The 13493-nt window shown below is 32.5% G+C and overlaps 2 protein-coding genes across 2 annotated transcripts; both read right to left on the minus strand.

Annotated features, from left to right (window-relative positions):
- Nucleotides 1-559: 559 nt before the first annotated feature.
- On the minus strand, nucleotides 560-2889 carry LOC108472176 (uncharacterized). The gene is made up of 5 exons (XM_017773682.1): nucleotides 2269-2889; nucleotides 2139-2219; nucleotides 1540-2094; nucleotides 1209-1285; nucleotides 560-1061 (listed from the first exon to the last, which is right to left on the minus strand). The coding sequence occupies exons 1-5, from the start codon at nucleotides 2887-2889 to the stop codon at nucleotides 560-562; spliced, it is 1836 nt and encodes a 611-aa protein (XP_017629171.1).
- Nucleotides 2890-7091: 4202 nt separating this feature from the next.
- Nucleotides 7092-12192, minus strand: LOC108471022 (putative hydrolase C777.06c). The gene is made up of 12 exons (XM_053019740.1): nucleotides 11686-12192; nucleotides 11028-11155; nucleotides 10794-10906; nucleotides 10207-10248; nucleotides 9165-9220; nucleotides 8952-9028; nucleotides 8412-8531; nucleotides 7961-8037; nucleotides 7799-7862; nucleotides 7629-7679; nucleotides 7497-7545; nucleotides 7092-7355 (listed from the first exon to the last, which is right to left on the minus strand). The coding sequence occupies exons 1-12, from the start codon at nucleotides 11852-11854 to the stop codon at nucleotides 7237-7239; spliced, it is 1065 nt and encodes a 354-aa protein (XP_052875700.1). The 5' UTR covers nucleotides 11855-12192; the 3' UTR covers nucleotides 7092-7236.
- Between the last annotated feature and the right edge of the window lie 1301 nt (nucleotides 12193-13493).

Consider the following 13493-nt stretch of genomic DNA (forward strand, 5'->3'; position numbering starts at 1 on the left):
CTTTGTCGATTAAATCTGACACTTTTGTACACCTAATATTTATATGTTGACCCTGTATTCGTCCGTTTCTAAGTCTTGGCAGCCAGACATCATTCTATATATTTACTGCATCCCCATTTCCAATCAGCCAACCGAGCCCCTTCTCAAGGAGTTTTCGAGCTCCCCAAATGCTTCTCCAGGTATACGAAGGGTAAGAGCCTAACTTTGCACTCATAAAGTCTCCTTTTGGAAAATATTTCGCTTTCATTACTTGAGCAAGCAAGCAATCTGGTTGCGTAAGAATTTTCTAACCTTGTTTTGTTAACAATGCCAAATTGAACTTCGATAAATCTTTGAAACCCATCCCTCCCTTCGCTTTGAGAAGACACATGTCACGCCACTTGCACCAATGATACCCTTATTTGATTTAGAACTACGCCTCCAAAACTTATTCATGATACTCTCTAGTTCATAACAGAAGGATAAGTAATTTGAATTATTGCATTGTATAAATCGGTATAGCCTGTAAAATAGATTTTAAAAATACCTCCTTACCTCTTGTCGACAAGACCCTCATACTTCAGTTATGCAACAGTTTGACAAAACGTTCTTTAACGTCAACAAAAGCATTTTTTTTCTGACGTCCTATCATAGTTGGCAATCTCAAATACCTTTCTGGGTTATTTGAAATCTGAACCCCCAAAATTCTACCCACCTGGTGCTGTATGTTAGAGCCTATATTCCCACTAAAATAGATAAGAGATTTATCGAAATTTACCAATTGCCCCGACAACCTTTCATACTCCTTAATCACATTCTTCAAATTAGAAGCCCTTTCAATGGAGGCCTCTCTAAACAGCATACTGTCATCAGCGAAAAAGAGATGGGACACCGAAACGTTACTTCTACCCACATTTGTTGCCGAAATCCTTCCATTCGCTTTAGCAAGTGCTATAAGTCGTGAGAAACCTTCAGCGCAGATGAGAAACAAATGCGGACTTAACAGATCCCCTTGCCTTAATCCCTTGTGAGGCTGAAAGTCTTCTCCATGTCTTCCATTTATTACCACTGTATACACCACACTGGAGATACACTTCATAATTAGAGCAATCTATTCTTCACAAAAGCCTATGCTACGCATTATTTTTCGTAAAAATCCCTACTCAATCCTATCATACGCTTTGCTCATATCCAATTTTAAAGCAAAGCCCTTCTTTGACATCCCTCACCGTTTCTTAAACGTGTGCAGAATTTCATAAGCCACAAGGACGTTATCAATAACTTGCCTTCCTGAAACAAATGCCCCCTAGGTATCCTCAATACAATAATGTAGGACACTGCGGAATCTATGAACTAGCACCTTCGAAATAATTTTGTAAATAACATTGCATAAACTAATTGGGCGAAATTGGCTCATTGAATTTGGTGAACTTACTTTAGGAATCAGCACAATACTTGTTTTGTTGATTTCCCCTATATCTCTTCGGCCGTTTAGCATATCCAAACAATACTTAATATATCCTCCCCAACAATATGCCAGTATTTTTGAAAAAATAGTACTGGAAACTCATCCCTACCTAATACTTTTAGAGGGCTGTTAGGTTTCATAGCCACAACAATCTCTTCTGCTCTAAACTCAGCCATTAAATCCCTATTTAGGTCCTCCGTTATGCATGGAACAGAAGACTCAAATAAGCGATCACAATCGCCGATCTCTGTAGACGAAAACAGGTCTTTAAAATAATCTGTTGCAAATTTTAAAACTTTACCAAAATCCATCACCCACGTCCCAGCACCATTTAGCAGTACTCTAATCATATTCATCTTCTTTCGGTTAGAAACACACCTATGAAAAAAGGACGTGTTCCTATCTCCTATGTGAAGCCAATTGACTCTCGCTCTTTGTTCCCAGAAGATCTTCTCCTTATCGACTTCAAGGTTCAGAGCAAGTTTAACCTCTGTGATCTCCTCCAACACCTCATCGCTTATCTCGCAGGCATTTAAATAACTTAATCTCACATTTAGCTCCAGTGTTTGACGTTCTCGAAACTTCTTAAACTTGGCTACCCAGGAACTCAAACTCAACCCCACCTCCCTCAGTTTTACTAGAAAATCCTGATGATTTAAATTTCATTCCAAAACCAACCGCTCATCAAAACCTGACTGCAAAATCCAATCAGCATTGAATCTAAAATGCCTTTGTTGTTCTTTAAAACGCAATCTACCATCCCCTTCCGTGTCTACCAATACCGGACAATGATCAGAGAAACTATATTGTAGATGGCTTACCCTAAATCCTGGAAAAAGATCCCACCATTTTGGATTCGCCACTCCCCTATCCAGTCTTTCCCTGATATTGTTGGTCATCAGCCTACCCATTTCCCATATAAACCACTGCCCAAAAAACCCCAAGTTGTTTATCTCACATTCTTCCAAAACTTCTCTAAACGCAGTCATCTGTCTTTTCTCCCTAACTCTTCCCCCTTGTTTCTCATACGAGAATAGAATTTCGTTAAAATCTCCAGTAATTAACCATGGCCTATTGTTTCCACGCTTTAAGTGTCTCAACAAGTACCATGACTCCTTTCTATCCTGTTCTACTAGTGAACCATAAAAACCTGTAAATCTCCACCTAACCCTTTTAGCTGCTTCTTCCACCTCCATATCAATGTGAGCTTTCGAAAAACTCCTTAGAGATAAACTCACCCCCTCCTTCCAACCTAATGATAAACCCCTCCTCGTCCCTACCGCATCAACATCAATTCCATGAACAAACCCACATTTTCTTCTTACTACTTCCGTTCTTCTACCCGACACCTTTGTTTCTATGAGAAACAAAATTCGAAGCTGAACTTGTCTCAACTTATGCATGAGATCTAACTGTCCGTGGTTGCCCAAGTCCACGGACATTCCAACTTAGGATTTTCATTGTGCCCGGTCAGCCAACTTATCTGTGGCCACCGATATCACATTTTTCGAACCCATTTTCCTTTCACCGTTACCCACTTCTGAATGAAATCTTTATCTCTTTTTGCCATCAATAAATTCAATAGGAAAGTCTTCCATCCCTACGCCCTCTCCCTCTCTTATAACATTTTTCGAAATATCAAGTATGCTTCTCTCTGTCACTAGCCGAATCTGTCGGCTAAACCGTCCCCCAAGCCCCCCTCTTTCTCTATGATCACCCCTATTTGTTACATCCACTCCAAATACCCTTTCCCTGCTTTCCCCATCAATATCCATTCTAGCCCACATATCGGTTCCATTCTCCTCCCGCAGCCATTTACTCACCGCTTGCCCTCCCCTTCTTGGAGCCGCCCTTAAAGAAACGTCCCATCCAAACTCCACTTGTTGATTTCTTAATGTTAACCGAACCTGATAGAAGCTTTCCCTGTGGCCAAGGCGATCACAGAGAAAGCAAAACAGGGGTAGTCGCTCATATTGAAACACCACATAAGAGGAACTGCTCTGAACAGCACCTATTATTTTCTTTCTCTTAAGTGGAAGTCGAACATCAATAGAAACTCGTATTCTTATATATTGACCAAACCCCCTCGTCACCAAAGATGTGTCATAATCCAAAAACCTACTAATAAAATCCCCAATTTGATGAGCCATTCCTTCCGTCATGAAACCATTTGGTAGATTGTGTATTTGTACCCAAAACACCGTTTCCCAAAGGAGAACTATGCTAGGATCCTCGCCTCGTACTAGCTGATGAAAAACAATAAGATTTCGATTAAAGAACCAGGGCATACCATCCACAACTTTCTGTAAATCTATCTCGCAATAAAACCTAAAAAGGATTCATTTATCCTCCAATTCCATTATTGAAACCCCCCGCAAATGATGCCATAAATCCGCTAAAGTGTTTTTTAACACCGGAAAGTGCACCACGCTATCCATAAGGACTCTCCCCACCAAACATAAATCATAAAGATACTCTACATAGTCGGTGGTCACCCAACAACACCAATAGAACTTCCTCTTCATCCAAAATATTGAGAGTAGCGAGATCTTTAACCACTGCATTATCACTAGTCATGCCGCTACTATCGACCAAGAGATCCCAATCCCTTGTTTGAGAAAACCCTAACCAAACCCTAAGAAAGAAACCGTGCTACAAAGCAGACCAAGAAACCCTAACCGTGCTACAAAACAGATTATTTAATTACTCTAACATAGAATTAATTGTACTGTAACAAGATTTTAATTTGATATGTTTAATTTTTTAATTTAATTCGAATAATTTTACTTAATTTTAAAAACATTAAATTAAATTAACATGATAAAATATAACTCATTAACTCAATTAACTCAAAAAAATTAATTTCATTCAATCTGACAGTCAGTTTTACTACCCAAGTCGATATTATCGTTTTGCATGCATGGTGAGTGGAGAAAAATGAAAATAATGAGTAAGTAAAAGCAGAAGAACGTAGTGGTCATAAATGTAATGATTGTCAAGGTAATTAAGCTTTATATTCAACGCAGAACATGGGCAAATTATTAAATACAAATAAAACACACTATAGTTGACTTCCATGTCAATATCACCCAGGAAGCAAAAAGCAGCCATGATTTGGCCTTTTTAACGGAATTCTACACCTTTTAATGCATCATCATCTCAATTTTATGTACATTTTTTTTTATTTCTTTTTATCATTCGGATTATCTCCCCCCCCCCCCCCCCCATATATATAGAAAATACAAAGGTTGATTCACTTACGGGTTTCTCATTTTAGCACTGAATTATTAGCTGAAACGACAGTTACATTGTGTGGCCGAAATGATAAGCAATGACAAAAGGCAAATAATATCCTTTCTTTCTTATTATTTTAATTTAATCTTTATTAAAATTATAATCATTTTAGTTAAATTGCATTAAGTTTAAGAGGAACAAAGTATATTATAAATATTTTTTAATAATTTTATACTTTTTTTATAATATATATCTCTTTTCATTTATTATTCAGGCTCGAGTCTCGTTATTCATAATTATAATGTATGACTATGTGTATGTGTATGTGTTGTATGTGGGTTATTTTCAATTCTTCATTTGTTGTGCTCTGTATTGGGTTAATTTTACATTGTAATTGGTTGAACATATCTTTATACTTATTCTATACTTGAAATTGTACTCTTCTCAAAAAGAAAAAAATTTAAGGGTAATCTATAAAAATAGTCATTTTTATTTGCCTCAAGTTATATTTTAGTCACTTATGTTTGAAATGTTACGTTTTAGTCGCTTATGTTACTATTTTGTTACAAAATGATCACGCTACCATTAAGTTCCGTTATCTCTCTAACGGTAATCTTACGTGGCAATCCAACTAGATTTTAGATGTCAACTTGGATTTCTAAATGGGATGAAAATATATTTTTAATTAAAAATTTAATTAATTAAAATTCTTGATATGAATATTAACAACTAAAAGAATTTCAGATCAGAAAAAAGGGATACCCACAAAGGGATTGTGAACAAACAAGTCGATTCAGATCAGAAAAAATCGGATTGAGAAACTAATTATTCAAGAACGTGAAGAATTGGAAAATACAATGACTAGGAACAAAAACGATTACCATCTTCTTATTTGTCGACAACCACTTCATTTTAAGTTTTAGAACATAAATTTGTCAGTGAAGAAGACATACCTGGACCCTCCATTGAATCCTCTTTTGTTTTTGTATGTGAATAATTTTTTTTGATGATAATAACTTTTTTAGTTAATTGAAAAAGAAAACTAGAAAAAGGGAGAGATGAACAGTTTTTTAACTAAGATTTAGGGTTTAAAATTTTTAATTAATTAAATTTATTTAATAAAAAATCTATTCTCATCCCATTAGGAAATCCAAGTTGGCACTTAAAATCTAGTTGGATTGCCACGTAGGATTACCGTTAGGGAGATAACAAAACTTAACGGAAGAGTGATCACTTCGAAACAAAATAATAACATAAGTGACTAAAACGTAACATTTTAAACATAAGTGACTAAAATATAACATGAAACAAACAAAAGTGACTATTTTTATGATTTACCCAAAATTTAAATAACTCAAAATAAATTTTAATTATACATACTGCATAAGTTAGTTTTATGCTGATATAAATTTAGTTTGAAAAATCATTTTATTGATAATAAAGTAATATTATTATATTTATATTTTAAATTTAGTTTTGTTATTCAATTTTACAATAACTTCTTATTACTTATTATTGTAATTTTATATTCGTTTAGAAAATTTATAATTGGACAATCACTTTGTAAAGATAGAAGTGGACAATTTCAATAGAAAGTAAATTATATTGATCATATTTTAATAAATATCTTTTTATTATTTATTATCATTTTACTTCTATTTATTTTATTTTTCTTGCGAAGTTGAATAAAATAATAAAATTTAAAAAGTTAATTAATTGTATCATAAATTAAAAAATTCATATTCATTCAAGATGACGACAAAGGGATAGATTGAAGACTAAGTTTACATATTAAAGGGATAAAAGCTCAAAATTATTCATGAACTTTAGTTTAATGTACAATTTTATTATGAAATTTTGATTTGACCTAATTTTCAAAAATGATTAAAACAATTATTAATATAGTATCATTTTATGTTTATATATTACATACACAAATAATTATATCCAATATGAAAATAATTTGATGGATTTATTTTTTAAATATGTATAATAAAATTAAAATGAAAATTTCATGTATTTATTTTTAACCACGGTTGAAATCAAATAAAAATTTATTGAATCAAAATTCATGCATAATTTTGAGATCCATCCCTTCAATCAAAATCAAATGTATAGAGTCATCCTTGAGAAAATTACATTCCCCCTTACATTTGTTATCTAATTCTCTACCCATCCCTTATCTTCGAGCCGTGACATTGCTTGTACAAAAAGGAAAATGGTGAAAGTAAATATCAATATCAAACTAAAAACAAAAATGCTTAACATACTTTGATTCCTCCAATAATAGAACAAGTGCAAAACAAGATCATGGAGAAATGGAGATGGGGGGGATTCCGCGAAATAAAATAAACAAAACCCATAGATTGATTTTAGATTGATTCTATATAAATAGATATAAAATAAAAAATTCTATTTATTCTAAGTATACGGGGATCAGCATAATGCTCCCCAAGAATTATGTTATATAATGTTAGCTCATTGAATCTTTTCAGTTGCAGATTATGGTATAACATGTTCTCACCGAAAAAACAACGGCAGATAAACATACAAAGCTAGAGTGATACCGGTATACGCAATCCGTCATAGCTGAGTTGTATATCAAGACCCTCGGTTTCCATCAGGTTTTCCAGGTATTCACTCACTTTTTCATGGTCCATCAGATGCATCATGCCTCCATAAAATCACAACAGTAAAGCATGGAAAAGTAAAAAAATTACATCCTAATGATGCAATAATAAATTGTTGAACTGTGGAACACTTTAAAAGGATGGAATTGAATTGCAGTGATATAGCCCTGAAACTAGAGACTTACCAGTAAAGAGTGTCCTCTTCGGCTTAATCTTCCGTACTTCCTCTAAAGCCTGAAGATAAAATAACAAGTGAAAAAGAGAGAGTAAGTTTTAGCATTTTAAAGTTGTTTACCAGAAGATGTACAAGCAGATACCCTTGGAAGTCCGAAATGCGTTGATGAAGATCGATCAGGCCTCAAAGCATCCTGAGAAAGCATTTTACATATGGACTCAATAAGGTATCCAGAAATTGCATTAATGAATATGGATGTAAATTCTTGTGCATGCATGTCGATGTATAAGGAGATATAGAGAGAGAGAGGACCAGAATGAGGATTTTGCAGTTTCCCAGAAGAGGATAAGTTTCTTCAGGTATATCACTGACATCACTGCAATGTCAATAACAGATGAACAATGCTCAGGTGAAAACTGAATGAAGTAGAGAAAAAATAAAAATTCATCATGTCTTTTCACATAAAAGTGTTACCTGATGTAACAAATATCACCAAAACGAAAACCTAGTGAGCGATAACCACGGCCGTGCCACACTGGTAAAGGAGTAATCTGAAGCACAATGTTTGCACAGAGAATACAGGTTATGACTAGACATGACCTGATATGTATTAATGTTGAAGGGGAGCTGGTGTCTTAATTTCATACATCTCGGCATTCGTACATATTATATTGGTTATTAGGCATGTTTCATCAACAATATGTAAGAATACAGGGGAAAAAAAGCAATTTAGCCCTAAACTTCTCAACCATTTTTTTATAATGACATAATGGTAGGACAGTAGCAGCCAAATACAAAGGCAAACTGTCTCTAGGGCCTGATTCACTTTTCTACAGTCAAAACTGAACTTAAACCCATTATTACAGTTTCAAGAATGCATATGGTACTAAGAAATTACCATCCGTACTGAGTGAACAAGAATCACCTGTAAATCATGAACGATGAAAGGTTCTTCTTGTATGATATTAAATTGCAGCTTTGAGACAGCAGCACCAGGTATAATCACACTTGTATCTACCAAATAATAGTGAGTCTTTTTCATCACCTGAAATTGTTACAGAAGATATTATACAATCTGAATATCAACGAAAGACAAATAATTCATGCATAACAAATCATTTGAATCATCCAATAATATTAGTTTGTGGATTAGTTTTTCCAACATCTTGAGTGGCAATAATAGCTCAAATTTCCTTATTATCAAAACTAACAGCTATAGAACTACTCAGAAATAGTTCTAGTATCCATTATGCGTAGTACTATAAAGTTTATTGAGAATATTACTAGCTTAGCACCTGTTTGTATCATTTCATGTTATTAATTACTTCCCATTTATCACTACAACTTACAGAAAATGCAGGATATATCTATTACCAGACAGACAAACATATATATACACACACATTGCCATCACAAAATCATATGTTCAAGATATGGTGGAAAGAGGTAGAACAGAATTTTGGACCTCAAAATCGCGCTCAGCAACATAAATTGAGATGTTTGGCTGCACGTTGTTTGTCCAGTCACGTAGATCATCAAGACCTGGGAAATTAAGACAAAATTTGTGTTAGACAATGTGTGTTTCTATGTAAAAGAAAACTAGCAAAAACTTAATACATCATCGTGGAAAGGTTTAACTATTTAGAGAGAAATATTAGAAAGTGTTCATGTCAGAGACCTCCAATTGCATCAGCATGAGAATGTGTAATTATAACCGCATCAATTGTTCTTATCCTGACACAAATGCAACTAGTTACAACAACGAAAATACACGACAATCGACATATATACCATAAGATAATCAGAAAAACATTCCTCCACTGGTCTTTTTTGCTTAATGACCTTTAGGACTTGATAATAAACCTGAGTTTTACTAAAGTTTACACTTAAGGAAGCATCAAAATGGCCTCCAGAATGAGTGAATGCTTGCACCATCTAGAAAATCATATGTAAAGTACATTTTATATTATTATGGTTAATGTTAGTATAGGCATTGAGAAAACATTTACATTTATGTCTATAACCAACAAATATTAAGTTTTTTTTGACTGAATTCCAGAACTATAACATGAGACCACATTTTGACAGAACACTGAAAAATCAAACTCGCACAAGAAAACTAGTTGGTTCATCGTGCCTACCGTACATGGTGACGCATTCAATATCACATAACACTAAAATCAACATTTCAAATTAAAATAACTGAAGCTACAAATGAAACTATACAAATGTTGTATTTCATCCCTTCAAATACCATGGAAAGTCTGATGACTTCAAGGTGTATGGGACTAAAAAGGGGAGGGTTGAAGTAAATATAAAAAATAAAAAAACATCAGGTCATATAAACTAGTATTCTAAAGATACATTAAACTCAGCCACCAAAGCCCATTGATGATCATAATAATAATCTACAATCAAATATCAACTCCATGAAGGTGAGAAGAAAAGGCTTAAGACAAGGAAAGACTATTCCTATGTTATATTCCAGCCATTAGAGCATGAAATCAATATGGTACAACACAATTAGATCATATTCCATCTCAGAGTTACAACAAAAAAATTCCAAAACTGCAAATGTAATAGCATCTAAGATAACAAAAAGGCTAGAACTTCACCCCCGCAATGAACATACTCTAAGAGTTAATGGATTGAACACCATGGACCATCTAATGACTTAAGAGCTAGACATAACACCAAAATGCTTTTAGTATTAAACTAACCCGAATTCTGGAAACCATTGAAGAGCACTGTGGTAGAAGAACCTACAAAACAAAGTCACAGATGAGAAACAACACTAGATAATTTTATCTAGGGATTGCAGAAGGTAGCAAAAATTCAGCAGCCATTAAGCATTAGGCAGTCTTATAGTGATTTCCAGGAACAATTTTAGCACTAACTAGCAAGAATCTTTGATTGCTTTTGTTCTCCATTTAAGGCAACAACATAATACAGGCATCAAACTTTGAAAAGGTTATATCCCAATTTAGGTAGTCAACCTCTAAGCTTTTCACTTAAAAGTTTCCACTGCCCTTTCTGTTGGCTAAAAGAAAACAATCAACTGGTTTATTGAGTCAGTTTAAAAGTACTTTATTTTTCAAAATTTTCCTTTTATATGTTAACTGTAACAATTCTAAAGCAGAAGCAGTCAAATGCCAGCATCTAAAATAACTGTAAGAACAGTACACAGTCTGGTGCCAAATGGAATCTGTTTGGATCACAATTTCCCCAGCATCGTTAGAATTTTCAATAACTTTTATAACTAACTACTAAAAGAATACTTGATTTCATTAAAGTAACCTTCACTTACTTGCCAGCATCTATTAGAATGTTGCATCTTCCAGAAGGCCTACCATAACGAATAAGTAAGCTTGTATTACGTCTCCGATTTATGTTACCAGGCTCTGCTGCTTTGCTGCAAACCTGTAAAAATAAAAAATCAATAAATGTCTTAAAACAGTAAAAGAAGAAATTGCAAACAAATGCACAGAAAGCAAGGGACAGCTACTTATGATTAAGTTATCAGTTCGGATGGCCAGTATACCAGGCACTTCTTTACAGGGTCAGTCAGGCAGCTAACACGAGGAATGCCTTCGCTAGTTCCTGTCCCTATAAAAATGATCTCGGAATGTTCTGCAGGTAACTTTTCTCTAGTATCCATAGTAGCAGAACCTGTATTCAAGGCACTATCACTAACATAACTAATCTATAAGGTGCCAAAGAGTAGCAAAGTAAAAATCATTATAGCCTCATTAGCATCGTCTTTCAACCATAAAGAAAGAACAGTTAGAATCGAGTCTGTCAGCTTATTTCATAACAAATGTATTAAATACCAAGCTACTTCTTTTACCAAAGATAAAGTTGAGTAATGGATCCACCATGCTTCCCCATTGCCACTCTATACCATCGAAACAAGATAATACCACACTCAAGAGATAGCTATGTATAACCAATTACCCAAAAGAGCCTAAAATTTGTATCTAGGTGAACCCAAGCTAGCTTAATCACAATAAAACAACCATTCCCATCTTATTACAAACAAAACCAATAAAAGTTCAATTAAAACTAACTAATACCCAGAAAAGAAAACCGCGAATTTAATTGCATCCTAATCACAGAAACGTAAAACAAATTATAAGAAGAACCAGGCACAATTAAAAGGCAAATAAAAAAAAAGTAGAAAATAATTAGAAAGTACGTACTAGATTGAAGGCAAGCTTGAAGAAACCTCCTGAACGGAAAGAACCCATTCCTTGGAAAAGAAACTGGAGAGATTCGTATTGATATTTGGCGCTTGTAAGGTGCCAAACTCGTTAAAGAAGGTGTAGATCGAACTGTGCCCAAAAATGGAACCATTGAGAAAGCTACCATTTTCTTATTACTTTATAATTTCAACTTTCTTTTCCCTTTCTTGTAAATCTCGAAAAAAAATTCAAAAAAAATTCAAAAGCAAATCAGCTTTTATTCCGAAATGAAAGGTGAAAATGCTGGTTTCTTTCTTTTTCTCCACACCTTCTGTTTAGCAGTTTTGGTTTGGAGAGCATTGGCTGCCTGCAGAAACGAAGCAAAGCATAGATAGGCCAATGTTAACCATATATGGTCAATCTTTTTTTTTTTTTTTTTTCTCTTTGCTCTTTCTTACATATATTGAAAATATAGAGAAATTTGGACAACTTATCTCACACTGTTTCTGTTTTAGAGGTTCATACATATATCCAAATAAAAGATAAAATTCGGAGACACTTTTACATAATTTATAAGGAAATTAATTTTTTTATCGATTTGATTTTTCTATCATATCAATCTAAAATATTATCTATATTAATATATATTTAACGGTTGAAAGATCTATATGAATATGAATGAAGTATAAAATATAACATAAGTGAATCTTCTAAATCATATAAAATATATTAGATGTTTAAAATGTTAACATTGAAAATATATGGAGAAAAAGGGTTTCAAATTTGGAGAAAAGGGTTTCAAATTTGGCGACCAAATATCATTGAAAATATTTGTTTTATTTTTATTATTATTATAAACAAAAATAATAAATAACAGATGGATATGAGAATACAAAGATTTCTATTGTATTCTATATTTTTATCATATTTATGAGTAGCATACTTCTCTCTATATAAGGAGATTAGACTCTTTATATTTTAATATATAAAGATGAAAGGTTTAAGAAAAATGAAAATTAAAGGTTAAAAGGTTAAAGAAAATAAAAGGTTAAAGGTTAAGAGAGATGAAAGGTTTAAAGGTTAAACATCCACTTAATAACTTTCATAATAATTATAGTATTTTTTATAATATATTAAACCATTTTGCATTATTTTGATAACGGTGCCATTGGAAACTTTTTTTTACTTGTTATGTTATTTATTGAGTTAACAAAAAAATTAATTTTACAACAATATTATTATATACTGAAAAATTGTTAAAATAAAAAATTAAAATACAAATTTAAAGAAATGAAGAAACAAATTAGAGTAAAATTTTTAAAAATTATTTTATGAAAAATGAAGATAGAAAATATTTTCTGTAATCAAATGTAACCTTTTAAGTTGTAACACATTGGTTTACCCTTTCAATTCTTTTACAAATATAAGTATAATTTAATATGAATCTAAAATTTAATTAAATGATAATCATTATAGCATTAATAATAAAAAATTATTTTGTATTTATTTAAAATATTAATAATAAGATAATTATAATTATATTAATAATTTTTATCATATTTATTTGAAAACAAATAGGACATTTACAATTAGATTACTTTTGTTATTATGGTATAAAAATTAGTAATATACGTAATATCTATATATAATTTATCTAAGTGTTTTATTATTAATATATCCAATTATATAAAATAATAATTTTAAATTAAATATTATAACTATTTTAAATATCAATTCAATAATAAGATGATTAGTTCAAAACATATATTATATAAATAGATAGATTATTGATATAAAAGTATGAATACTTTTTTAAATATTTATAG

This window comes from Gossypium arboreum, chromosome 10, assembly GCF_025698485.1.
Source record: "Gossypium arboreum isolate Shixiya-1 chromosome 10, ASM2569848v2, whole genome shotgun sequence".
NCBI lineage: Eukaryota > Viridiplantae > Streptophyta > Magnoliopsida > Malvales > Malvaceae > Gossypium > Gossypium arboreum.

Bases quoted from the DNA above. Each gene is read 5' to 3' on its own strand.
- LOC108472176 (XM_017773682.1), bottom strand. From the start codon at position 2,889: ATGTCCGTGGACTTGGGCAACCACGGACAGTTAGATCTCATGCATAAG. The intron at 2,095-2,138 runs GTTTTGATGAGC...TTAAATCATCAG, and splicing joins TGATTGGATTTTGCAGTCAG to GATTTTCTAGTAAAACTGAG. The intron at 1,062-1,208 runs GTGAGGGATGTC...GTGTATCTCCAG, and splicing joins CTGCACACGTTTAAGAAACG to TGTGGTGTATACAGTGGTAA.
- LOC108471022 (XM_053019740.1), bottom strand. From the start codon at position 11,854: ATGGTAGCTTTCTCAATGGTTCCATTTTTGGGCACAGTTCGATCTACA. The intron at 9,029-9,164 runs GTCTCTGACATG...TTAATTTCCCAG, and splicing joins TCATGCTGATGCAATTGGAG to GTCTTGATGATCTACGTGAC. The intron at 7,356-7,496 runs GTAAGTCTCTAG...GATTTTATGGAG, and splicing joins GAAGAGGACACTCTTTACTG to GCATGATGCATCTGATGGAC.